This window comes from Zalophus californianus, chromosome 11, assembly GCF_009762305.2.
Source record: "Zalophus californianus isolate mZalCal1 chromosome 11, mZalCal1.pri.v2, whole genome shotgun sequence".
Lineage (NCBI taxonomy): Eukaryota > Metazoa > Chordata > Mammalia > Carnivora > Otariidae > Zalophus > Zalophus californianus.
In genome coordinates this window covers 102725541-102752807 of record NC_045605.1, presented here as the reverse complement: position 1 = coordinate 102752807, position 27267 = coordinate 102725541, and the positions used below count along the sequence as shown (strand labels likewise).

General features: G+C 38.7%; 1 protein-coding gene across 2 annotated transcripts in view; it reads right to left on the bottom strand.

The window, feature by feature from the left end:
* LOC113914950 (membrane-spanning 4-domains subfamily A member 3-like) overlaps nucleotides 1–27060 on the bottom strand; it is a 36754-nt gene extending 9694 nt beyond the window's left edge. The window contains exons 1-7 of one of the 2 annotated variants that reach the window (XM_027580578.2): nucleotides 26702–27060; nucleotides 25948–26138; nucleotides 19694–19787; nucleotides 17101–17244; nucleotides 15040–15096; nucleotides 6826–6945; nucleotides 3312–3432 (exon numbers count right to left, since the gene is read on the bottom strand). In XM_027580578.2, the coding sequence (XP_027436379.2) occupies nucleotides 3312–3432; nucleotides 6826–6945; nucleotides 15040–15096; nucleotides 17101–17244; nucleotides 19694–19787; nucleotides 25948–25985 (574 nt within the window). In that variant the 5' untranslated portion in view covers nucleotides 25986–26138; nucleotides 26702–27060. The remainder of the gene's footprint in view (nucleotides 1–3311; nucleotides 3433–6825; nucleotides 6946–15039; nucleotides 15097–17100; nucleotides 17245–19693; nucleotides 19788–25947; nucleotides 26139–26701) is intronic. The other variant, XM_027580579.2, reaches the window with a different exon arrangement.
* Nucleotides 27061–27267: the final 207 nt, after the last annotated feature.

Sequence of the window (27267 nt, the reverse complement as noted above, 5' to 3'; positions counted from 1 at the left end):
TGAAGATGTCATCCCACTTGCTGTCTTCTGGCCTCTATGGTTTCTGATGAGGAATTTTATTGAAGATTCCCTTTTCAGAATGAATTCCTTGTCTTTGGCTGATTTCAAGATTTTCTCTTGATCTTTGCCTTTTGGCATTTTGTTAATGATGTGTCTAGTTTTGGATCTTTTTTAGTTTATCCTTTTTGGATGTGTAATGTTTTTCATCAAATTTTTGGTTTTCATCCAATATACTTCCCAAAAATTCTTTGTGTAGCTTTCTCTTTCTCTATCTCTTCCCCTTATGTGACTTCCATTATGCACATTTTGGTATGACTGATGATGTTTCAAAAGTGTCTGAAGCTCTATTCATTTTTCTTCACTTGTTATCATTTTGTTCCACAGAGTAGATAATTTTAATTGACCTATCTTTAAGTTTGTGGATCATTTCTTCTGTCAGACCAAATGTTCTGTTGAGCCCTTTGAGTGATATTTTCATTTTAGTTATTATGTGTTTTTCTGCTTTGGAATTTCTACTTGATTCTTTTTAATTGTTTCTATGTCTTTATTGATATTCTTTCTCATGAAACATTGCTCCCATATTTTCCTTTAGATTTTTTAGACATGGTTTCTTCAGTTCTTTGAGCATACTTATCATAGATAATTTAAAGTTTTTTTTATTCCAGTAAGTTCAATAGCTAGGCTTCCTTTGATGCAACTTTTATTGCTTTTCTCCCCCAGTGTTTAGGTCACATTTTTCTGTTTCTTTGCATATCTCATTATTTCTTTTGTTAAAAACTGCATATTTAAAATAATATAATGTAGCAATGTTGGAAATCAGATCTTCCCAGGGGTTGGTTTTTGTTGTTGTTTTCATTAGTCTATTTGGTGGCTTTCCTGAACTAACTGTGTAGAGTATTCATGTTTGTCCTGTGTGAGCATTGATATCTCTGCTCTGTTAGCTTAGTGGTCATTAAATGATTAGACATAGATTTCCTTACCTGCTTTGAGCCAAGAAATTTCTCAGTCTTTGTTGAGAAGCTGTGTGTGTGTGTGTGTGTGTGTGTGTGTGTGTGTGTGTGTGTGTGTGTGTTGGGGTAAGTCTTTAAGGCCTTGGAAGACAGGTTGCAACTCTACCTTAGCTATCATTTACTGCTTGCAGACTGCTTCAGGTCAGCCAGCGGTGGGAGATTAGAGTACTGGCAGGTCTTCCTTGGCAGGCATATGTCTCTGCAAATGCACATGGACTTCTTTATTTCCAGGTACTGCCATAGTTTCAAGGTCCCCAGTGGACATCTTACTCCTCAGTTTTTTCTATTAAGTTTTTTGGTAAGCCTCTTGTTTTCCCCAACTTTTACCACTGCTTTAGGCAAAGGCCATGTTATATGCCACTGATTATGATTATTTTTTTAGAGAAATTAAAGAATTTATTTATTTTATTTATTTTATTTTTATTATTGTTATGTTAATCACCATACATTACATCATTAGTTTTTGATATAGTGTTCCATGATTCATTGTTTGCATATAACACCCAGTGCTCCATGCAGTATGTGCACTCTGATTATTGTGACAAACATCCAGGAACAACTTTTCACAGTTACTGAGCTCCGAGGTCAATAAGGAGGGCCTTGCCAGTGAACTGCTAGCCAGGGAGCTGCCAGCCAAATCAATCATAATGTTCTGGGAATGGGGCTTTTTTGGGGAACTCCAATCTCAGGTTTCCTCCTCTTGTGGTTGTTAGGTTGGTGTTTCTCACAGGTACTGTGGTTGCAAGGTTATTTCATTTAAAGGCTACTGTGGAGATAGAGCAAGGTGGATGGGAACAGGGCAAATTATAACAAATTATAACAAAACTCACTGTTCTTACCAAGAGTCAGACGTTTTTTCTTGCATAAATGTTCCCTGGATTGTTGCCAATTTTGAGTAATTTCCAGAGTTATGAAACGTTAATTTTGGCAACTTTTGCCAGTGTTCTCACATATATTTTATGGAGGAATAGATTTTTTTAAAAATGATTTTATTTATTTATTTGACAGAGAGAGACACAGTGAGAGAGGGAACACAAACAGAAGGAGCGGGAGAGGGAGAAGCAGGCTTCCCGCCAAGCAGGGAGCCTGATGCGGGGCCCAATCCCAGGACCCCAGGATCACGACCTGAGCCAAAGGCAGACGCTTAACAACTGAGCCACCCAGGTGCCCCTGGAGGAATAGATTTTTAGAGAGCCTTATTTTTCTATTCCAGAAGTACTTTCTTCAGTGTCCCCTAAAATCTTTATTTTCTGAAGGGATATGAAGATCTCAAACTTTGGAAACAAAAATTTATAACTAAATTTGAATTTCAGAGTCTATAGCATTTGGTGTCCCCATATTGCTGGTATGACCCATGAAACCTCTTCAGTCTATGTATTTCCTCTATTAATCTCCTGGGTGATGCAAGTCTAAAAGACATTGAGGTGCATGTATCCCTTCAAATCAGTACTTTTTTATCTTTTGGGTAAATTCCTAGTAGTGCAATTGCTGGATCATAGGGTAGTTCTATTTTTCACTTTTTGAGGAACCTCCATACTGTTTTCCAGAGTGGCTGTACCAGTTTGCATTCCCACCGACAGTGTAGGAGGGTTCCCCCTTCTCTGCAGCCTTGCCAATACCTGTTGTCTCCTGTGTTGTTAATTTTAGCCATTCTGACTGGTGTGAGGTGGTATCTTGTTGTGGTTTTGATTTGTATTTCCCTGATGCTGAGTGATGTTGAGCATCTTTTCATGTATCTGTTGGCCATCTGTACGTCTTCTTTGGAAAAATGTCTATTCATGTCTTCAGTCCATTTTTTAACTGGATTATTTGTTTTTTGGGTGTTGAGTTTTTTAAGTTCTTTGTATATTTTAGATACTAACCCTTTATCAGGTATGTCACTTGCAAACATCTTCTCCCATTCCATAGGTTACCTTCTAGTTGTATTGATTGTTTCCCTCTCAGTGCAGAAGCTTTTTATCTTGGTGAAGTCCCAATGGTTTATTTTTTGCTTTTGTTCCCTTGCCTCAGGAAACATATCTAGTAAGAAGTTGCTACACTGATGGCAAAGAGGTTACTGCCTGTGTTCTCCTCTAGGATTTTGAGTGTTTCCCTGCAGAGAGGGTTCTTTTTTAAATTTTATTATGTTATGTTAGTCACCATACAATACATCATTAGTTTTTGATGTAGTGATCCATGACTCATTGTTTTCATAAAACACGCACTGCTCCATGCAGTATGTGCCCTCCTTAATACCCATCACCCGGCTCTTAACAGAAGCTGTATTATCCTGATCAGCCAGCCAGAAACAAAATTACTCACTCTTTTCACTGTATTCTGGATGACTCAATGCTACTACAATCCATCTGATAGTTATGCATGCACAGATCACTTCCGTGATGGTGCTGAAGAGTAAATATTGTAAAAGCATACTACCAGCCATCTGAATTAAAAAGAAAAGAAACATTTCTCATATTAATTAGCCATTTAAAAATTATACAAGAACAATCTTAGTAAAAGGGAATAAATACCATTCATCATATCGGTCTCACACCACCATGATTATTTTTGTGTATTTTTCATAAGAACAAAATACATTTTAAATTTATCAAGTACTTATATATGTACCTTGCATTTTGTTAAGTACTACTTCTAGCGACAACCCTACAAGTTGGATACTTTTATTTCTCTTCTACACGTGACAAGATTGAAAAGCAGAGAGCTTACCTTAGTACCTTACTTTAGTACCGTGGTCTGGGTGGAATTCTTCAGGGTTTGGCACTGAATGCATCTTTTCTCTCTTTGTACTTTCTCTTTTGGTAAGACTGATTGCATGATTTGTGTTTTATGCTTTCCCATTTAGTGCACATATAATTTGCATGTTCTATTTTCTTTTGACCTTTGTGTTGTAGGCATTATTACATGTATTAAGTGGAGCCATTCTCCCTCACTTCCCACATTTCTACCATGGCCTGAAGTAGGAGTTTTTTAAAGCCACTTTAAGAGTGGCTTCTAGTGTGTCTCAATGCCCCTTACTTAAAATTCCCCATTTGAGAAGCAGAGATTTATCTAATTGGTGATTTCACCCTTTCTGGGTTCTTTTTTCAGAATCGTTTGTATTTGTGACCCCATTTCTGAGAATTGTCAGGTCCCAGCACAGGGAGACCTATCATTTATTTGTAACTAGGTAGATTAGTTTAATTCACGGAAGGAGGTATCAGCAAGCTCATTTGGTCAAAGATTTAAAACTTGTTCTCCAACTATAGTAATCACAATAAAGCTGATAGTTTCATCTACACCTGCTTGATTCTTGTATCTTATCTCAGCTGGCTCAGAACATGAAAGGAGAAAAAGGGGTGGCTGTTTACTGGCCTGCTATACTAGTTTCCCAGGGCTGCTGTAATAAAGTATTGCATCTGCATGGCTTAACACAACTGAAATTTATTGTCTCACAGTTCTGGAGGGTAAAAGTCCAAAAAGAATGCATTGCCATTGGCAAGAGAATTCTCCTTCCAAAGTCTTTAGGGGAAGATTCTTCCTTGCCTCTTTCAGCTTCTGGTAGCCAAGTGTTCTTGGCTTGTAACAGCATAACTACAACCTCTGCCACCATGCTTATATGGTCATTTTCCTTCCATGTCTCTGTCCAGATTTCTTTCTTCTTATAAGGACACTACTTATACTGGATCAATGGCCCACCCTACTCTTGTATGACCTCATCTGAGCTAATTACATCTGCAAAGACCCTGTTCTCAAATACTGTCACTTTCTGAGGTATTGGGGGTTAGGACATATCTTTTTTGGGGACACAATTCAACCCATAACAGTCTGTCTCTGCCCTGCCTCTAAGTTCATGTCCCTCCCATGTACAAAATATAGTCACCTGATCCTGAAATCTCCAAAAGTTTTGACCCATTTTGACATCAACTCCAATGACCTGAATGTCATTAGATCAAAAAGCCCCAAATCTCATCATCTAAATTGTCTTAAATAGTTATGGATGAGACTCATAGTATTGTTCATTTCAGGGTAAAATTCTTCTCCATCTGGGGACCTGTAAAACCAGGAAACAAGCTATCTACTTCTAAGACATAACTGGTGGGACAGGCATATGATAGATATTCCCATTCCAGAAGGGAGATATAAGGAGGAAAGAAGGTGTCATGGGCCCCAAGCAAGCCCAAAACCCAACAGGGCAATTGTTTAGATTTCAAGGCTTGAGAATAATCCTGTGTGGCACCATGCTCAGGGCCTGCTGAGGAGGTGGCCTCACCCTTGCTGTGGTCCCTCTCTTTAGGCTATTCTTATCTCAGCCTGTAGCATATTAAAGATGTAGTATTTGTGACTTGAAATATATTTCTTTTTCCTATTTAATTTTTGGTTTTCTTTCTTATTTATTATTTTATTTTATTTTTTCAAAAGATTTTATTTATTTATTTGAGAGAGAGAGAGAGCACAAGTGAGGGGAGGGGCAGAGGGAGAAGGAGAAGCAGACTCCCCACTGAGCAGGGAGCCCAGGACCCTGGGATCGTGACCCCAGCCAAGCAAAGGCAGACACTTAACAGACTGAACCATCCAGGCACCCCTCTTGGTTTTCTTTTTTTGCTTTTGTAACTGATGTACTAATTCTATACTTTATGCCATTGTCTGGTGGTTTTTGTGCTTATTATCTATTTATTTTTTATGCTCATTCATTTAATCTGTGATTTCTTTTTACACATTGGGCAAGTAGAGCCCATTACTATTTTCTTTGAAATGGAGAGCTCATTGATTTAATGTTACTTTATTAAATTTCACCTTTTCCATATTGACTGGTAAACTGATCTCCCATAAAATAATATTTTTTTGCCTATAATAGGATGTATTTCTCAACTCTCTGTTCTTTGATCAATTTTTCTTTTAGTGTATAAATACTCTGCCATTTTTTATTATAATAGTCTACTCATATATTTTCATTTTTGGTGCAGCAAGTTGTCTGGCCCTCCCCAACCATTATGTGGCTTCCAGACTTTCTTGGCACTTTTCACACAATCTTTTTTTCCCATCCATACACATTTTACAGTAGTTTCATTGCATTCCCTCCCAAACCTTTGTTGGGATTCTAAACGGAATTGCATCACATTTATGTATTAATTTGCAGAATCTTGCAATTTTATGATATTGTGAATTTGCATTCAAGAATGTAGTTTCTCAAGGTATTCAGTTCCTTTTTACAGCCCTCATTATGTTTTTACAGTTTTTGTTGTTATTTTGATTGGGTTATTTATTGTTTTTTTCTACTTCAATATCTAAGTGGTGATTTCTAGTATAAAGAAAATGTATTGGAAGCCTGGATGGCTCAGATGGTTAAGGGTATAACTCTTGACTTCGGCTCAGGTCATGATCTCAGGGCCATGAGATTAAGCCCCACTTCGGGCTCTGCACTGGGCCTGGAGTCTGCCTAAGATTCTCTCTCCCCCTCCCTCTCTAAAAAAAAAAATGTATTAATTGTCTATGTTTTTCTTTCACCCAGATACTTTCCTACTGTTTTGTTTCAGTAGTTTTTAGCTGAGTCTTTGGAGTTTTCTAGGATCTTATCACTTTATCTTCACATAATGATAGCTCTGATCTCTCTCTGAGGTTTCTAGTGTTTCTTTAGTTGGACTAAAAGTGATTTTTAAATATTCCCATGGCAAAAATTTGGAGGAGATATAGCTTGCTTTTATATTTCTATGCCAAAGATGGTGGTCAAATTTCGTTGTTCTTCCATACCTTGCCCACTGCAACATACATCATTTACCATAGTTTTTTCATTTATATCTAAAATTTGGATCCAGTTGTTATTAAACTTGGTACTTACATGTGTCCAAACGTATTCGTTGGTGTCTGCATGATACGTGAAACATGCAATGCTTAATATTATTGTACCAACTATAGAAAAGCAGACACTTAAGATGTTCATAACAAGGCTATAAATAAGCTGCAAAGACAAACAAAGAAAACTGGTCATGGGCAGTATAAGCAGGGTTTGATGAAGCAATCAGTCTGTTGCCCACTCTAGGACATTCAAACTGGACATTTTTTATCTGATTCTCTGGAATCTTATTGACGTTGATATCAGGACTCTGCCTCAAATTTGTCTGGAACCCAACAAGATAAAGAAGTTTTTTCAGATGAGGTGTTTATTTATTCAACAAATAATTAAACAGTGCTGCAACATGCTAAACATTGTGTTAGGGATAAACTCAGGCTTCTACTCAAGCATCTCACAATCAAATGGGGGAGACAAGATGACAAACAGTTTCATTTAATAAAATTTCATAAACATCATGCTATGAATAAGCCTCAGGTCCAGGATTTGCCAGTGTCATTCCTACCCCAGTCAGGTCACCTTAGTACTTAATACCTTTCCATAGTTCCCAACTTCCCTCAAGATAGCATCCACTCTCTTTAGAATGGCACTGTGGACCTTGCATGACCTGTGCAGAGAAACTCTTCCCCTTTGAAAAGGGGCTCCAGGGTTTTATATATACGCATAAGGAATAGTTACGTTTTAAAGAGGATTTTTTTTTTAATAATGGGAAGAAGGAGGTGATTTGATGCTGGTCAACCAAAGAAAGAACTTAAGTGGGCATACTAATTTTTGATTGTCTAGAAGGCAGTCCCCTTTCATTCCAGGTGCTCTCCTCACTGGTTTAGTCTTTTTTTTTTTAATTTAAATTCAATTAGCCAACATATAGAACAACATTCTATATGTTTTTGATGTAATGTTCAATGATTCATTATTTGCATATAACACCCAGTGCTCATCAAATCAAGTTTAGTCTTTATGAAAGAAGTTTATCAGACTTTACCTCGACAGCCAGAAGAGAAAGGACCTACCTCCCTTTCTTCAATCTGTAGGAGGCAGATCCAGGGCATTGCCAGTGAAATGCTCCTCCTAAGGGTTGTGAATCTTGAGCAAGTAACTTAAAGATGAACAAAAGACTGGAATTCATTCCTAGAACTGGCAGCTGGGATGTCATGCAGTGGGGACAGTGGGACCCTTGGGTGCTAGACAGAAGGTATGATGTCTAGTGAAGGTAACAATATGGCCAGATTCTCCTTGCTAAAAAACATAGCTATTGCACTTCTGGACTTTCTGTTCCTGCTCCTGGAACTTTCTCAGATCCCATGTATTTTCTAAGCTTCGTCCTTCACATCCTACATGCTATGACCCTGGCTTCTTTCCAGTAGATCCTATTTTCCCTTGATATAGACAGATTCAGTTCACAGCGGTGGACAAAATTGAGAAAATGTATTATGGAAGAAAGAACAGTGTATACGAAATTTCAGAAGCATAGGAAAGCAGGTCATTTTCAGGGAAATGAAGCTTTCGGTGTGGCTGGAACACAGGGCATGAAGGGGAGTTGGATAAAATGTGTCTGGAGAAGTGGGCAGAGGATGGATTATGAGGACTCTAGTATGCTGTGCTAAGGATTTCAATTTTATCTTTTTGAAGTGTAGAGCTCTACTGCTGAATGTGTTGGCTAGAAAGACTCTTCCTTAGTACAAAGATAGGTTGTGGTACACACCAGCAAACACACTTACAATGTCTCTGCATGCCCTATGACCATTTATGAGGTCAGAGAGGCTTATGAACCAGGATCACCTATAGAAAGACATTTACGTTCCAAAAAAATCCTAATCAAACATTTTTTTCATTTTTTTTAATTTAAATTCAATTAGCCAACGTATCGTACATCATCAGTTTCAGATGTAGAGTTCAGTAATTCATCAGTTGTATATAACAGTGCTCTTCACATCACATGCCCTCTTTAATGCCCATCACCAATTACCCCATTCCCCCCACCCACCTCCCCTCCAGCAACCTATAGTTATTTGTTTCCTATAGTTACGAGTCTCTCATGATTTGTCTCCCTCTCTGATGACTTCCCATTCAGTTTTCCCTCCCTTCCCCTATGATCCTCTGTGCTGTTTCTTATACTCCACATATAAGTCAAGCATTTGAATTAAATATGCAATGTTACTATTTTTGAAGCGTTCTGCTTTTGTCATGAGAGTGTGAGGAACTCCATGGATCAACTCAGCCAAATTAGTGACAATTACTAAAAAAAACCCCAACATTTAAAATTTCTGGAAACAGTCCTAATGGCCTATGACAAATGAAGAAACATTTATTCAAGAAATCTACAAAAGCTCCGTCAAAACTGTAGGAGTCTGTGGTATCTGAACCAAGATCCACACCCTTGCCAGTGTGCAAGACCAGTCTGGGTTGATGAGGGATCCTTCCCCGTCAGATTCCGCTCAGAGAACTAGCTAGTGCTATCTCCCTTGGAGGAGCAGGTCATCTAATGAGCATTTCTAATCCTGCTTCCAGCTCCTTGCAACTGAGGCTAAGTTGCAGTGAGTGCAGCCAAGCGAGGGGACTCTCTTCTTTTGCCTAGCCCCCACCTGTGGGATGAGGGCCTGATCTTGGTTGCAGTGCCAGTGAAAGTACTAGATGCCCTGATCACCCCTGCCCTTTTTTATGGGGTAGGGGTTCTATATCATGAGAGCCAAACAGAGACCTGGGGCAGCTCCAAGCCCTCAGCTATTAAAGTAGGGGTGTCACTCAGAGAGAAGCACTCCATTGTCCCTGTGCCATTCCCCCCACCCCCTGCCATCCTAGCACCAGAGCTCTGGCTCAGAGAATTTTTCTGGGGGAGAAGTAGACATCTTGGGGTGACTGTGGGTATACCTAAAAGGTATACCTGTGCACCTGCCCCTGAGGAGGAATTTAACACTGAGGGGGAGAAATAGACTTCACTAAATTATTTCAGCCAGCCTTTTTAAAAAAAATCAAATAACAATAACAGCCCTACGGATGCCTGGGTGGCTTAGCCGTTTAAGCAGTTAAGCCTCTGCCTTCGGCTCAGGTCATGATCCCAGGGTCCTGGGGTCCAGTCCCATATTGGGCTTCCAGCTTAGTGGGGAGCCTGCTTCTCCCTCTCCCGCTCCCCCTGCTCTCTCTCTCAAATAAATAAATAAAATCTTAAAAAAAAAACAATAATAAGCCCTAGGGTCGAAAAAAAAAAACAGGCAACAGAAACTGTGAGAGTGGCCAGATGTAATCTTTATTAGACAAAGATTTCAAAGTAGTCATTATAAAGATGGCCAGAGAACTAAAGGAAATGATTAAGCAAGTAAAGGAAGGTCCGTTGACAATGTTGATGTTGACTACGGACAAAATTGTTAGATATGGCAACAAGTTAGATAACCCACAGGAAATGGACAAATTCCTAGCAGGTTAAACTATTGCAACAGACCCAAGAAGAAATAGAAAATCTGAATAGATCTATAATAAATTAAGAGATTTGAATTAATAATAAAAAACCTTCCGTGAAGAAAAAACCCAGTTCCAGGGGCACCTGGGTGGCTCAGTTGGGTAAGCGTCTGCCTTCGGCTTAGGTCATGATCTCAGGGTACTGGAATAGAGTCCCACATTGGGCTCCCTGCTCAGCGGGGAGTCTGCTTCTCCCTCTCCCTCCGCCTCTCCCCTCACTCATGCTCTCTCTCTCAAATAAATAAATAAAATCTCAAAAAAAAAAAAAAAGAAAAAGCCCAGTTCCAGATGACTTCAATGGTCTCTTCTACCATATATCTAAAGAAGAATTAATATCAATTCTTCACAAACTCTTCCAAAAATAGAATAGGAGGGTACACTTCCTAACTCATTCTATGAGGCCACTATTACCCTGATACCATAACCTGACCAAGGCATCACAACAGCAACAACAAAACTGTACACAAATATCTCTTATGAACATGGATGCAAAAACCTTCAGCAAAATGCTAACAAACCTAATCCAGCAGCATATAAAAAGCATTATACACCACAACCAAATGGGATTTATTCCACCAATGCAAGGCCAGTTTAATTTCCAAAAATCAATTAATGTAATACACCATAATAAAATAAAAAGCAACTCATGATCATCTCAATAAATGCAGAAAAACCATTTGACAAAAATCCAAGACACTTCCATGATTAAACACTCAAGAAACTAGAATAGGTGGCATCTTCCTCAACCTGGGAAGGTTATCTATGAAAAACCCATAGCAAACATACTTATTGGTTTGCTTACTTACTGCATACTCACTGAAAGCTTTCCTCCTAAGATGAGAAAAAAACAAGAATGTTTGCTCTCATAACTTCTACTCAGCATTCTATTAGTGGTTCTAGCCAGGGCATTAGACAATAAAAAGAAACAAAAGTCATCCAGATTGGTCAAGGATCTATTCACAGATTACATGTTCTTCTATACAGAATATTCTAAGGAATACACTGGAAACTATTAGAACTAATAAATGACTTCAGCAAAATGACAAGATTGATGTACAAAAATCAATGGTATTCCTTTACACTGGAAATGAACCATCTGAAGATACAATTAAGAAAACAATTCCATTTACAATAGCATCAAAAAGAATAAAATATTTAGGAATAAATTTAATAAAAGAAGTCCAAAACTTATACCCTGAAAACTAAAAAACATTTGTGAAAGAGTAATGAAAATATATCCATGTTCATATGGATGTGAAGATTTAATACTGTTAAGATCAATACTCCCCCAATTGACTTGCAGATTCAGTGTGATCCCTCTTAGAATCCCAGCTGTTTTTCCTTACAGAAATTGATAAGCTGATCCTAAAATTCATAGGCATTGAAAGAGACTCAGAATAGTAAATGAAAATCTTGAAAAAGAAGAGCAAAAATTGAAGGACTCCACTTTCTGATTTCAAATTGTACCACAAAGTAATCAAAACTTTGTGGTACTGGTGTTAAGAATAGACATTTAGACCAATGAAATAGAATTCCAAGTCCAGAAACAAACTCACAAGGGTGCCAAGACAAGGTAATGGGGGAGAAATAGTCTTCTCAAAAATGTTGCTGGGACAACTGGATATTGACATGCAAAAAATGAAATAGGGCCCTTACATTACATCATCAACAAAAATTAACTCAAAATGGATCAAAGACCTAAATATAAGAACTGAAACTATAAAATGCTTATAAGAAAACGGGCATTAATCTTTGTGTCTTTGGTTTTTGCAATGGACTCTTAAACATGACATCAAAAGCAAGAACATCAAAAGAAAAATAGATAAGTTAGAGCTTCAACAAAATTAAAGCTTCTGGGCTTCAAAGGACACTACTCAGAAAGTGAAAATACAATCCACAGAATGGAAAAACATTTGCAAATCATATATCTGATAAGGGCTTGTATCTAGAATACATAAAAACTCTTATGACTGAATAATAAAAAAAGGCTAATAACTAATTTTAAGACGGGCAAAAGATTTGAACAGACATTTCTCCAAAGAAGACATGCAAATGGTCAATAGCATATGAAAAGATGCATGACATCAGTAGTCATCAGGGCTATGCATATCCATACCACAGTGAGATGCTACTTCCCACCCACTAGGATGGCTATCATCAGAGTTAGGTAATAAGTGTTGGTGAGGATATGGAGAAATAGAAAGCCTCACACACTGCTGGTGGGAATACAAAATGACACCATTCAAAGTAGTCACTTTGAAAACCTAGTTTGTCATTTCCTCCAATGGTTGAACAGAGTTACCATACAACTATGTAATTCCACTCCTCCTTATATACTACAAAGAATTAAAAACATATGTTCAAATAAAATGTTGCACACAAGTATTTATAACAGCACTACTCATGATGGCTAAAGGTGGAATCAACCCAAAATGTTCAGGAATGGATAAACAAAATGTAGCACAGCTGTACCATGGAATATTATTTAGCCGTAGAAAGGCTGAAGTTCTGATATAATACACTACAATATCGATGAACCTTGAAAACATTATGCTAAGTGAAAGAAGCCGTTCATAAAAAAATTACATTTTGTATGATCGCCTTTTTTATGATTGCTTTTAAAATAAAATGTCCAGAATAGACAAATCTACGGTGACAGAACATAGGTTAGTGGTTTCCTTGGGCTGGGGAGAATGGGGGAGTGTGGTATGGGGAGCAGTAGCTAAATGGTACATGGTTACTTCTTGGGGTATTGAAAATGTTCTAAAATTGACCGTGGTGATAGTCGCACATATCTGTGAATACACTAAAAAAAAAAAAAACAAAACTGAATTGTACACTTAAAAAAACCAGAATTGATTAAGATGGTATATATTTACCTAGGCAGCTACGGATTTTTCCAGGTTAATGGAAATGAAAATAAATAGGTATGTTTTCAGAAAATAAAAGTTGTTGAATTCAAGTATCTGGACCTGAATAAGGGGGCCATGTAATGCATTTCATTTAAAAAAATAATTTTAAAAATGTTCATGCAGAAGACACATACCCTACATTCTTTTTTCTGCTTTAGATCGGCGGTCTCCTCACCAGAACATGCCAGACGTGCTTTCACTCTATGGCTTTTCCAACGGCCGATCCCTTTGCTGGGAATCCTTGTTCCATAGGCTATCTGCATGGCTAACTTTCTCCCTCTGGCTTTGTTCCAATGCCTCCTACTTAATAAGACTTACTTGGATAATCTTACTTAAACAGCCCCAGTGGCAGCCCCTTTCATCTTTTCTTTTTTCCCATGCGAGTTATCACCTTGTAAAGCACATTGTATTATTTCCTTATTTGTCATGTTTATTGTCTTTATTCCCCTTTTAGGATATAAGCTTCACGAGGGTAATCAATCTTTGTCTGTGTGTTCACTCATACATTCTACACACCCAGAACGTGCCTGAAACTCAGAAAATATTTTTGATTGAATTGTTGGAATTTGAGCACCCTATATTAGGTGTGTTAGGTACATTATGGTACCTAAGTATAACAGAATATTGTGTTGCCACTAGAACATTTTTTCCAAAGCATTTTTTTCATGACTTGATAAATAATTATTTGATTTCTCCTTGTGAAGTTGAGCCACATTAGCTTGGGAAATTCCTTGACAATATCCCTGAGGTAGAAGAGTCTGTGTTTCTGTGAGGAGTGATGTACTTATATCCCTGGGGAAAAAGCAATACTGGGTAACATTTGGGTCACATGTATACCCTGGAAATGCATTAAAAAGCTTAGCAAAAGCATAGGATAAAAACCAATGTTAACAGTGGTAGATATTTAAAAAAAAGGTATAAAAACTTAATGCCTAAAGTTTTAACCACCAAGCTGCTGCTGAGCAAAATAGCCTCCTGTATCTCTTTGACCCCATCCTTTTGGGAGGTGGGGGGAAAGTAGGCAGACCTTTCACTGAATTATGAAACCGTATTTCTTCAGTTTCTTTCACCAGTCCCTGAAAGCCACCTTGTCTTCCTTGGTAGGTTTTGGTTAGTGGAGCTAACATTTATTGAGTGCTCACTGTGTGCCAGGGGCTGCTGTTTATTTGCTCATTTAATCCTCACAATCGGTGGAGGTCAGGGAAGGAGGAGCCACGTGTTTTTCAAATGAGGAGAGAAGCACAGAGCAAAAAAGTTAACTTGCCCGAGGTTCACACAGTTAGTAGTAGGGTGGTCAGAATTTGAATTCAGGCAATGGACCTCTAGAACTGTGATCCTAACCACAGTGGGAGAAGTTCTAAAGGAAAATGTGACTCTTCTGCTGGATGTATTTTAGTAATATCTGATCTGTATTCCCATGATATTCTCTAGCCCTGGGTTTGCTGAAGGCAATTCTCTTTTCACACATTATTTTGTCTTATGCCGTTCATAATGAAACACTGATATACTAAACTTGCTCCACCTGCCTTTCCTCCCTTCTCAGGTCTGTTTTATTTGGTTATATATACCCCTTTAGATAGTTGAGATGATTTATTCCATCAAAATCCTCACACCTGATACCTTATAAACCTTGTTCTTCACACTGCATCCTCAACAACATCCATACTTAAAATATGCATTGAGTGCATCCCTGTAAAAATTGACTTCTTTCCTATCCAAATATTTGGAAAAGTTTTATCACCCCAAAAAGCTGGCTCAGAAGTAATATTTTCTTCTCCTCAGTTTATGCCAGGCAATCTTTTTATCTTTGGCATTGCTCCCAACCATTTCAACATACCTTGTATTTTGTGGGACGCTTCTGTGCTCCTATGATGGTGGATCCCGAGGAGATGAACTGGGGATAGAAACAGTCACTTGTAAACACCCACTCCTGTTGATAGTCCCCTAAACAAGTACTTTTGCAATGCCAATGACATTCTTGAGATCTAAAGTATCACAGAATTCTCAGAAGAAAAAGGTTTTAATTACTTCAGTTCTGTGATGCAACCACTAGTAGACGCTCTAGAAAATGGATTCACTATTTCTCTGTTATAGTTGATACAGAGATGAGAAAACATTTTTAACCTCTTTGGTCGTTAAGGAGCTTTCTTGTTGGTGATGGGACTTAGCAATCTCACAATGACTTTAGGAGGAATGAGCAGTAGGTAGTTCACTTCTTTGGGCTGTCATTTATTAAGCTCATGATATAAATTATTAGTAAGTAATCCCTACTAGCCAGTGGGGCAGCTCTCACTTGCAAGAACTTTCCCCCCTAATCCTGTAAAAGGAAATAGTTTCAGAACTCATTTGATCCGAAGAGTGACAGGTTGTCTCCCACAAACATCATGTCCTGAGTGCTAACATCTTCTGCTGGTAGCAGTTGAAAGAATTGTTGTTTCTGATATATCAGGAACTTAATCATTTTCCCCAGTGGTATACCTTATGCCTGCCTTCCAACTGCCCATAGCACTAACAAAAGATGACTCATCTGAAGGGGACTGGGAATCTTGCAGTCCAGGAAAATGAGTTCCTGTCCTGGAAGCAAAAGCACCTTAGTCTGACACTTTACTTCTGGGTCACTCTGTAGAAGTTACGTACGTTTTCTAAGTCTTGGTTTCCTAATCTGTAAAATGGGAATCAATAATAGCAATCATGGAGTTGCTGGGACAATTGTATAAAACAGACCTGAAGCACTTTTGGAAGGTGCCCAGTACACCCTAGTATGAAATTGAATAATTACTAGTTGTGGTTACTTTTTGCTGTGAGCTTCGTTTCTATATCTTGGACCTAGGATCCTTTCTGGGGGCCTTGTAATGGGTGATTCATTGTACTCTTTCAGCTTAAAGCATTTCTCTTTATGACCTACAATTCTTTCCCGAAGTTTCTTAGTGTTGGTAAAAGCCCTCAACTTGAGGACTCATGCTGTAGGAAAGTCTCTAAGGAAATGTCTCCCATCCAGAGCACTTATTACTATGTGTCAGAGCCCTTTCACAAAAAGTTATTACATTCAAATCTTCTCTCCCTGAAGCCCTGTTTTTGGTTGAGGAGTGCAAAAGGATGGGTAAGGAGCTCATAAAACCCTTTCTCCTCCAAGGGGAAATTTGGCTTTGGGTTAACTTTCTTGCTCTGTTCAGTTGGACACTTGATACAATTGGAGTATCAGTTGTGTTACTACATCATGTTGCTTATGAATATAATGACCCCTGATGGATAATTTCCTTCTGGATTGGATGTAACTGTGAGCAAATAATAACTTGTGGGAAGCCATGGCTTTGGGCTTCCCTGAGTGTAGTGCCTTATAATTGGGCATGTCCCTATTGGGCACCTCAGCAACTATGCCTATGGAATTATTACAATATCGTTACTCAAAATACCCACTTTAGAAATCTTGGTTTCATTTCCCCAAATTCCTGTTTGCCCTTCTATGTCTTTTCTTTTGTCTTTCCTTATGTAACCTCTCTAAAAATCACTACTATAGCCCCAGACATTAAGCTCAGTCAGGCCTTTGGGTTTTCACTCTGGAAAAAAAAAAAAAAAAAGAAAAAGAAAAGAGAAAAAAAAGCCTTGTAGTTATCCAGATAGCCACTCTCTTTATTGCTCTTCAAGCTCTCAAAATCTCATCTGCACGCACACCTCACTTTCTCAAGGAACTCATCAAAACATTCAACAAACATAAAAAGACTTTTCCTAAGTATATACTCTCCACCCCCACCCACCATTTTGTTAAGGCTGTTTCCATAGCAAAATGAGCTCCATAGAGCCAGACACTGGGTCTTTACCCATTGCTTGATTTCTTGAGCAGTTTACTGGACAAATTAAAAAAAATATATTAAAATCAATAGCACCACGGTTTACTCACAAATGGCAATGACCAAAATATGTAAGTTAGTGTAACCACGACAGGGATATAACCAGTATGTTTTCTCTCCTCTTCTTCGAGAAATAATGCAAAACAGAGAAACCCCAATGCACTGTAAATCAGGCCGTTCATGATTTGCACAGCCTGTGAGAAGAGAGAGCCATCATTATTACTCAAGTAAAATCTACTATGGATGATTACAATATGGAGACTGAAACATCATGGCAATATCCAGCTTATCCTGGTATTTCTGAAGTAGCAATGAAAGAACTACACGTCGGGGAAGAACCAAGATGGATAAAGAGAGGGCAGCCACAAATGGATGGTGAGGTCTCCACATTTATTTAAACAGGGAATATGTGCTTTTGTTTCATGGACATCTTCAGAGATATTTAATATCTAATTTTCCAGTTGGCTCTGGTTAAATAAAAAACAGAGGCCTATTTGTCTGGTTCAGGAGGACACATGACCCGAAGGAGGGCTATTGACCTTGAGGCTCACTCAGGCTCTGTCTTGACATCCCTCTCTTCATACTTTTGGATCTGTGAGATCAACTCTGGCTGGCAGGTGAGTTCTTGTTTTCTACCACTAACCCAAAAAGGTAATTTTGGACCTTGCCTTCATTCTTCATCCTCTCTTGTCTGAGAGTTGAGCAGTCTGAGAGACTGCTCTGTCCAGTCTCATTTTCTGTGCTGACTTTTGTAACTATCCTCTGGACCAGAGCCCTAGGCTTTGCTCAAAAAAGCATGAAGGTAGACTCTCCAATGACCCCTGACTCTATAATTCTTATGTGGAGTATTCTCAGGGGCCTTGTGTGGAGGCAGGCCTTATTCTCCAGATGGTGTAGAGCCATGGACACACACCAGTCACAAGGGTGCCTGCAACTACCGAAGCGGGCAGGAGAAGGTCAGTCTTTTGTTCTAGCCAGGCCTTCACCTGATTGGATGAGGCACATCCACATTATGGAAGGCAATCTGCCTTACTCAGAGTTCACTAATTTAAAAGTTAATCTCCTCTAAAAACATCTTCACAGGAGGGGGTAGGGAGATGGGCAAAATGGACCAAAGGGAATGGGAGATAAAGGCCTCCAGTTATGGATGAATAAGTCACAGGAATAAAAGGTACAGCATAGGGAATACAGTCAATGGTATTATAACAGTGTTGCATGGTGACAGGGGGTAGCTCCATTTGCAGTGAGAATAGCATAAGGTCTAGACTTGTCCAGTCACTACGTTGAACACTTGAGACTAATGTAACATTGTGTGTCAACTGTACTTCAATAAAAATAAATAAGTAAAAAAATAAAGTATTGTATGGTGATTAACATAACATAATAAATAAAATTTAAAAAATAAAGACACATTCACAGAAACACCCCAAATAATATGACCAATTATCTGGGCACCTTGTGGCCCAAGTAAGTTGACCCATAAAATTAATTGTCACAGAAAAGTCAAGAAGTGGCTATTGGGGGATGAGACTCCTCTCCCTTGAAGTTTACACTGAGACAACAAAAAAGCATGCATTTATTGGTTACTCATGACTTGTTCTGGCACATGGGGAATGGCCATTTGGGATGGGATCAAATGAACTTGCCCACTATTGTCACATTCTTCAGAATCAACCCCTTTCTGGGCCATGAATCCACTAACTTACTCTGAGTTCAGTGGAGGACTCAGGAGGGTTTAGTAGGAGGAACTCAGTAGAAGATCCTAAACCCTTCATCCTCTCTGAGGTGGCGGATCTTACTGGTAGGCCAGTGGATGGCCTGTGACAGGCCTACCCTTTCTCACACACATTGCCATGACTGCTGTCCAGGCCAGATAAAGAGACAAGGAGCAAGCAATCAGCTGTAAAACACCATGGTGCTGGGGGATGAGGTAGAGAAAGCCCAGTGTCCTGCCCCTGCTATACATGAGGCTTTGTCGCATTAAGTTGTGCCTTGCATTCTAGAAATGGGCCAAATAGCCACCAGCCAGCTGGAGATAATCATAGATTTGTTATACTGGGAATTTTCCAAGGACAAGTTTTAATTTTGCTGGCTTATACCGAAGTGTGTTTTGAGCCCCCACAAATATTAGTGGTTAATACAAAAGGGTACAGCATTCTAAGGTTTAAGAGAGGTGAGAGGGAGAACATTGATATGGAATATGACCTCAGAGCTAAATATAGGGGGAGCATGTTTTGAGCCCAGTGTTATCAAATGGCCATTGGCCACAGAGCCCCAGTGTCTCCAGCCCCTTCTGGTTTTGGCTCCATCGCCTGAGCCTGACCATCTCATTTATGATGTATAAGCTTGTTTCAAACTGTTTACAAACAAAGGCAGAAAATGGGCCTTCTCATTGCTTATGAGATTCATAACCAGTCTCAGAGTGTATTTGTTAAAATCCTGGGTAGGTTGTGATGCTATTGAACTATTTAGAAACAGTTTGTGGATCTATAATTTGTGTCCAATTAGCTATGGCCTCAGAATGTTTTAATCAACTTTACTTCCTCGGGGGAGTTGATTGTAGATGTGGCCAATGTCTTCCCTTTTATGTCAGGAAGATGCAATACCCATCATTTATTAACCAAAACAGCACTTAGTTCTTACCCCCAATGCTCTGGTCTCCAATTTCAGGGTATAGCTTTGTGGCATTTTAATTAAGGTATGGTATAGAAATTGTAGAGAATGAATGGCTCCTTTTCTGTAGAAAAATACAGAGAAAAGGTGAACTAATTATTTTTGAGATAAGACACTTAATATTGCAGCCTCTGGTTTTCCACTACTTTCCTTGAAAGAAAATTGAGTCAACTCACTGATAACTTTCTGTCAAAAACCAGGAACTACTTCTCAGGTTTTATGTTGCCATCATGGTCTTTAAATGAGACTGACTAGTTATCTTTTGCTATAAGTGCCCCAATCTCATTATTTTCACCTTTTTAAAGAATTACCTCCTCCTATAAATCCCTAGGGTCACCCAAGTTTGGGATCCTGGTTGCCATGTTTGGTCTTCACAAGAATATCTCTCAATCTAGCCACAGCTGCTTGGATAAGTTGTGGGCATCTTATTGTAATTGTAATTGAATCATAGTTCCCTTCCCAGGAAATTACATTTAGCACTAAGACAATATAGTCCCAATCTGGGCTTGGAAAGAAGAGTGAAGGAACCCCTCGAGTAAAGAGATGGAGGGAGAATATTACTTTAAGATTCTAATGGTTCTCACTTCCCTGATTCTAGTTGCTTTTTTAGACCTATCTATGAGCCAAATCTTTAAGACAAATTCTTCTTTATTTTAGTTAAAACTAGTGTAAGAGGATATACATCAAGTGAAAATTTTCATAATGTTCCAGAATAAGGAACATATAAGGCTAGGTACTAAAAAAACCTGGGATAAAGGCAGTATTTTGCATCTTAAGTTGATAAAATTGCCAGAGGTTGTGCCTAGTAGCCTTCTCCAAGGGCTTATTGGTAGGTGATGGATGGTTCAGAGAAGTAGTTATGGTCAATTGAATTATTGTCCTCAATTATTGTTTCCCTTTTCTCTGTTATAGAGTTCTACGCCTTCACATGTTGCCTTGTGACTTTCAGTGTCCACCCTCCACTCCATGGAAGGAATATATCTCTATACCTTGCAGATATTGGATGTGACCCTGGACCATGCTTTGACAGATCCAATGTGAGGGACATGACAGACGCCAAGCTTGAGCCCAAACCTGATGAGGTATTTTAAGTTTCTATCATTTCCCTCTGTTGTGAGGATATCATTTCCCAGGATTTTGCTGTACTTTAGTGTAAATCCCAGAATGAAGACACATGGAAGCAGGCCCACAGCTGACCTGCAACATCGAACAAAATTCCAGGAGGTGAAAAATTAATATTTGTTCTCATAAGCCTGAAATTTTGTGGTTATTATATCTACTACCCTGGCACCAACCAACACCTCTGGTTTATTAAGAGGAGGAGTGGGGAGAGAAGACAGAATTTTGGGAAATGAAGTGTTGGTAAAGCTACGGGAAGATAGAGAAATCACATTCAGAATAGGGGGTCCTTCAAGACTAACTTTAATTTCTCTGTTGGTGTCTGTTTTCCAGCAGATGCAGTGGCTTGCCCTTGTGTTGGCTAAGCAAAGGAAAAGAGAGTTGGAGAGAAATTACATGGAGGGAGTGACTGCTTAAAAAGGGAAGACCAGGGGATGCTTGGGTGGCTCAGTTGGTTAAGCATCTGCCTTTGGCTCAGGTCATGATCCCAGGGTCCTGGGATTGAGCCCCATGTCGGGCTCTCTGCTCAGCAGGGAGTCTGCTTCTCCTCCCTCTGCCTGCTGCTCACCCTGCTTGTGCTCTCTGTCAAATAAATAAATTAAATCTTAAAAAAAAAAGAAGGCCAGGACCAAGCCATCCCTCTACACTGCAGTTGAAGGCATAAAGTTTTAGGAGAAAGATCTCTCTGGTGGCCCTGAGCTGACAGGTGAGATTGCAGCTACAATTTTGCAGAGAATACTCTTAGTATGAGGGGGAAGGATGGCTGGCAAAGACAGCAAAAGAGGGGCTCACTTCCAGGGAATATGGCCGGATTCCATGAATTTAGATGTAATCAATAGAGCAGGGGGTTTTGATAGTCAATAAAGTCTCAAACCATAAGAATATATGTGAACTCAGACCCCTCCAAAATAAGTGTTTCTAGCTTGGTTCCCAAAATTTGCCCAACAGAAGAAGTAGAGCTTTTGCTCACTATTTAATCTCCTATGTAACTCTAGTGCCCACACTTGGTTCTCTGTCTTTTCTTTCACAAGGAATCAGGAGGGTAGTTACTGTAGAAAAGCATAATGTGTATGGACATCCTCTTCTTGAAAGAAAGCAAGGATACTGTTGAGAATGTTAGAGATAGTGCACAAAGGACAAAGAAACCAGGTTAATGGGGCCTTCACTGGCTGAGTTGAGACAATTTGAATAACCAAAAAAGAATAAAAATCATGACGGTTTAAAATGACCTGTCTATGAAAGGCCATGAATTCATCATGATACACAAAAGGGAAAATTTGAAGTGTTAATAAAGGTGATTATAATGCCTACGAAATGTGAACATGTTAGGATGTATTTCATTTTTCATTGATTTGAGAGGTAGGAAAGTGTAAGTATACATATGTGTATTTCTTTTCTTTTTTTAAGATTTTATTTATTTATTTGACAGAGAGAGAGAGCACAAGCAGGGGGAGCAGCAGGCAGAGGGAGAGGGAGAAGCAGGCTCCCCGAGGAGCAGGGAGCCTGATGTGGGGCTCAATCCCAGGACCCCGGGGTTTATGACTTGAGCCGAAGGCAGTGGCTTAACCAACTGAGCCACCCAGGCACCCCACATATGTGTATTTCATTTCTCCTCCTAAGTGGATATCCATTTGTAAAGCACAAATAAGTGTATAAAGATATAGATATTTACATGAATAAATATGAAAGATGGACTTGAATATTATGAGTAAGCTCTATGGTCCACTGGTGGCTATTTCTGGTATAAGGGGCAGGCAAGAGTTGATTAGCACCACAAGTTTCATTCATTTCCCAGGTAGAAAAGATGGGCAGTGATTAGCACTGAATGTTATTTACAAACAATCACTAATTTAAGGATAGGTCCACACTACATTTCAAGATGATCAATTAGCCAAATGTCCCACAGAAGAGAATTAACTGCTCAGATTCAGTCTATGATCACTTATTCAATGTAAACCCCATTATACTGAAGGTTTAAGGGGGCATTCATGCATTTCCAATTATTCTAGTTAGCTAGGTCAGTATATTGTAATGGTGGGATAAAGGAGTAAGTAGGAGGTGATGGCAAGGCAAAACTGAAAACCTTTCTTATTAATGTGAGAGGCAAGGAACTAAATGTCTTGTGATGTAACAGAGATTCACTTTCCAAAGAGACTCAGTTTGATGACCAGTGCTCAAATACAAGTAACTTTGGGCTGCTGAACCAGGTCCTAAAACTCCACCAACAATCCATGGATCTGACAACCCATATACTGCAACCTTGCTTGGAATGAGAAAATGTATTTTTGGGGGGGGGTCTAGTAAGATTATTTGCAACCTGAGTATGTTTAAAAACAGTATCTGGGGGCACCTAGATGGCTCAGTTGGTAGAGCATGTGACTCTTGATCTTGGGGTTATGAGTTTGAGCCCCACATTGGGTATAGAGATTACTAAAATAAAAATTAAAAAAAAACACCAGTATCTGTTTAAACTGCTTACCCTAGAAAATATAAGGAAAAAGGGAAGCTAAAAATGACAGAGTGCTTACTTAGCCAGGTACTTTTCTATGTTCTATACATGTACTAACTCATAAAGACTACTCATTAACCCTATGAGATAGGTACTCGGAAATGGGCAAATTCCTTGAGACAATCTACCAAGACTGAATCAAGAAGAAAAAGGAAATATAAACAGACTATTAATGAGTAAGGAGATTGAATCAGTAATCAAAAACCTCCCAACAAAAAAGAGTCCAAGACCAAATAGCTTCACTGGTTAATTTTACCAAACATTTAAAGAAGAATACAAATCCTTCATAAATTTTTCAAAAAAAAAAGGGGGGGGAAGAGGAAGGAACACTTCCAGACTTTTCCTATGAGCCAGCATTTCCCTATTTCCAGAGCCAGATAAGGACACTATAAGAAAAGAAAATTATGTTCATCCCAGATGAACATAAATGTAAAAGCCCTCAACAAAATATTAGCAAACCAAATTCAATAGCACATTAAAGAAATACACCCCATGATCAAGTGGGATTTAGCCCTGGGATGCAAGGATGATACAACATATAAAATCAATAAATGTGATACATCACGTTAACCAAATGAAAGATTAAAAAAATCTCAATTGATGCAAAAAAACATTAGACAAAGGTCAACATTCTTTCATGATAATAACTCTCAACAAACTAGGTATGGATGGAATGTATCACAACATAATAAAGACCACATATGACAAGCACATAGCAAACGTATTTAATAGTGAAAAGCTGAAAACTTTTCTTTTAGATCAGGAATAAGACGTGGGTGCCCAACCTCATCAATTCTATTTAACATAGTACTAGAAGTCCTAGTCAGAGCACTTAGGCAAGGAAAAGAAATAAAAGATATCTGAATTAGGAGGAAGAAGTAGAATCGTCCCTGTTTGCAGATGATATGATCTTATATATAGGAAGATCTAAAGACTCCATCAAAAAACCGTTAAGCTGAAAATGAATTCAGGAAAGTCACAGGATTAAAAATTAACATATAAATATCAGTTGTGTTTGTATACACTGACTACCTGAAAAAAAATAAGAAAACAATCCCACTTAACAATAGCATAAAAAAATACTTAGGAATAAATTTAACCAAGAAGGTGAGTGCACTGCACTCACTACAAATTACAAGATGTTGATGAAAGAAATTTAAGAAGACATGAATAAATGGAAAGATGTCTTATATTCATGAATCATAAGAATTAATATTGTTAAAATTTCCATAATGCCCAAAGCAATCTATAGATTCAGTGCAATTCCTATTAAAATTCCAATGACATTTTTTTCACAGAAACAGAAAAAAACAATCCTAAAATTTGTACGGATCCACAGAAGTCTCTGAATAGCTAAAGCAATATTAAACAAGAAGAGCAAAGCTGGCAGCATCATACTCCATGATATCAAATTATATTACAAAAGTGTAACAATTAAAACGTTATGGCATTGGCATAAAAACAGACACATAGATTAAAAGAACAGAATAAAGAGCCTAGAAATAAATCCATGTATATATGGTCAACTAATTTCGACAAAGGTGCCAGGAATACACACTAGGAGAAGAATAATCTCTTCAATAAATGGTTTTGGGAAAATTAAATATTCACATGTAAAAGAATCTTACATCTTATCTTATACCATATTAAAAAAATCAAATCAAAATGGTTGAAAGGTTTAAACATAAGACCCCAAATTGCAACACTTCTAGATGAAAGCATAGGGGAAATATTCCTTGATGTTTGTCTTGGCAATGAGTTTTTTGGGTCTGACACCAAAAGCACAAACAACAAAAGCAAAAATCAACAAGTGGGACTACATCAAATTCAAAAATTTCTGTACAATAAAGGAAACAATCAATGAAATTAAAAGACAATCTACAGAAAGGGAGAAAATATTTGGAAACCATATATCCAGTAGGGGGTTAATATCCAAAATACATATGGAAACCTTGCAATTCAATAGCAAAAAGCAAATACTCAATTTAAAAAATGGGCAAAGACCTGAATTGATATTTTTCCGAAGAAGACATACAAATGGCAAACAGATATATGAAAAGATATTCAACATCACTAATCATCAGGGAAATGCAAATTGAAACTACACACCACACCTGTTAGTATGTCTCTTATCAAAAAGACAAGAGATAACAAATGTTGGTGAGGATATGGAAAAAGGCAACTGTTTTGCATTGTTGGTGGGAATGTAAATTAGTTCAGCCTCTATGGAAAACAGTATGTGAGTTCCTCAAAAAATTATAAAAATAGGACTACCACATGACCCGCAATCCCACTTCTGGGTATATATCCAAAGGATATGAAATCACTATCTTGAAGAGCTACCTGCACTCCCACGTTCATTTCAGCATTACTCACAAAAGCTAATATAGGAAAACAACCTAAATGTCCTTCAACAGATAAATGGGTAAAGAAGATGTGGTATATACATATACAATGGAATATTATTGTCATAAAAAGAAAAAAATCTTGCTATTTGCAACAAAATGGATTTCTCAAAGAACACTCCAGCCATTTCTGATTAGTTTCAGTTTCACCAATAGGCCATATTTTTTTGGTAAGGTTATTTCATACTGACCTTTTAACTATAGACTTTAAGCACAGGATATGGCACATTTTAGGAGCTCAATGATTGTTGAATAAGTATATAATACAAACAAATTTCTACATGTTCTTCAAACATAACTGAATTGGCTTTCACTTCATGGTATTTTAGGTGATAGTTCTCAGTATATGATACATGGGCTTATCCATTCATGAAGTCAATTTCTTAAAGAGAAAGAAATTAGAAAAGTGTTTGGTATGTAGTAGGTATACACTAAATATAGCCATGATTATATTATTATTACTGCAGTCCTAAAAAGCAAGCTCAAACTCCAGATAGCCTTTCATCAAATTTGGGTGGAAAGTCTGGAACAGAATGACTTCAATCTAAGCTATGTGAATATACAAAATTCCCTTTGGGGACCCTGGAGACACACCTCAAGGTGATAAACACTGATCATACAAAATAGCTGAAATCCAGACTCAAGAATATCTCACGTGGAGATTTGAAGCATTAGGATAAAAAGAGAAAACAAACTAGGAGCCCAAATTGGGGGGATGCTGAGAACTGCAGGCCTGGGTTTATAATGGTGCTGCAACTCACAAGGTCACCTTTCCCTCAGGCCATTACTTACTTCAGGTGATAAAAGATTCTCCCGGCAATGCTTGGTAAGCCACCTAGCCGTCTGAATGGGGCTGAATCGCAAGGATGAGCATGGATCTTCTCAACACAAGTATTGTTACCAGTAAAACATTCAGGGTCATCTTTCCCTCAGGCAGTTACTTACTTCAAGTGATATAAGATTCTCCCCGGCAATGCTTGGTAAGCCACCTAGACGTCTGAATGGGGCTGAATCGCGTAGGATGAGCATGGATCTTCTCAACTCAAGTATTGTTACCAGTAAAACATTCCTAGCGATGGGAGAACCCAGGACGAGGCAGTCCAGGGAACCAGGGCCTGGCAACCTCTGATTCAGTGTGACCGGGTCTGGGTCCTAGAGGCAACCCGGCCAAGGCTCCCTACACTGATGTCATACCCTGAGCACAGGGCCAGAGGAGCGTGATTCTGCAGGGTGCGCCCTCAATTCGGGGCCTCTCAGCCCGGGGAGCCAGGTGGGGCGCTGCTTCCTCGGTTGTGGCCCTCATCTCCTGCCTCGTGCGTGTGGTTCCAACGTTGCAGTTGTGGCAAAGAGGGCGGCTGCGGGGGAGGCTGCGCGAGGAGGCCGGTGCAGACCCCTGGGGCGTGGTGAGACCCCCGCAGTTCCGTTGAGCCTACAAGCTCCCCTGATGAGGGTGGGGTAGTGAGTGGGCTAACAGCGACGCCACCCTTAACTGGTTGTGTCAGCATCATACT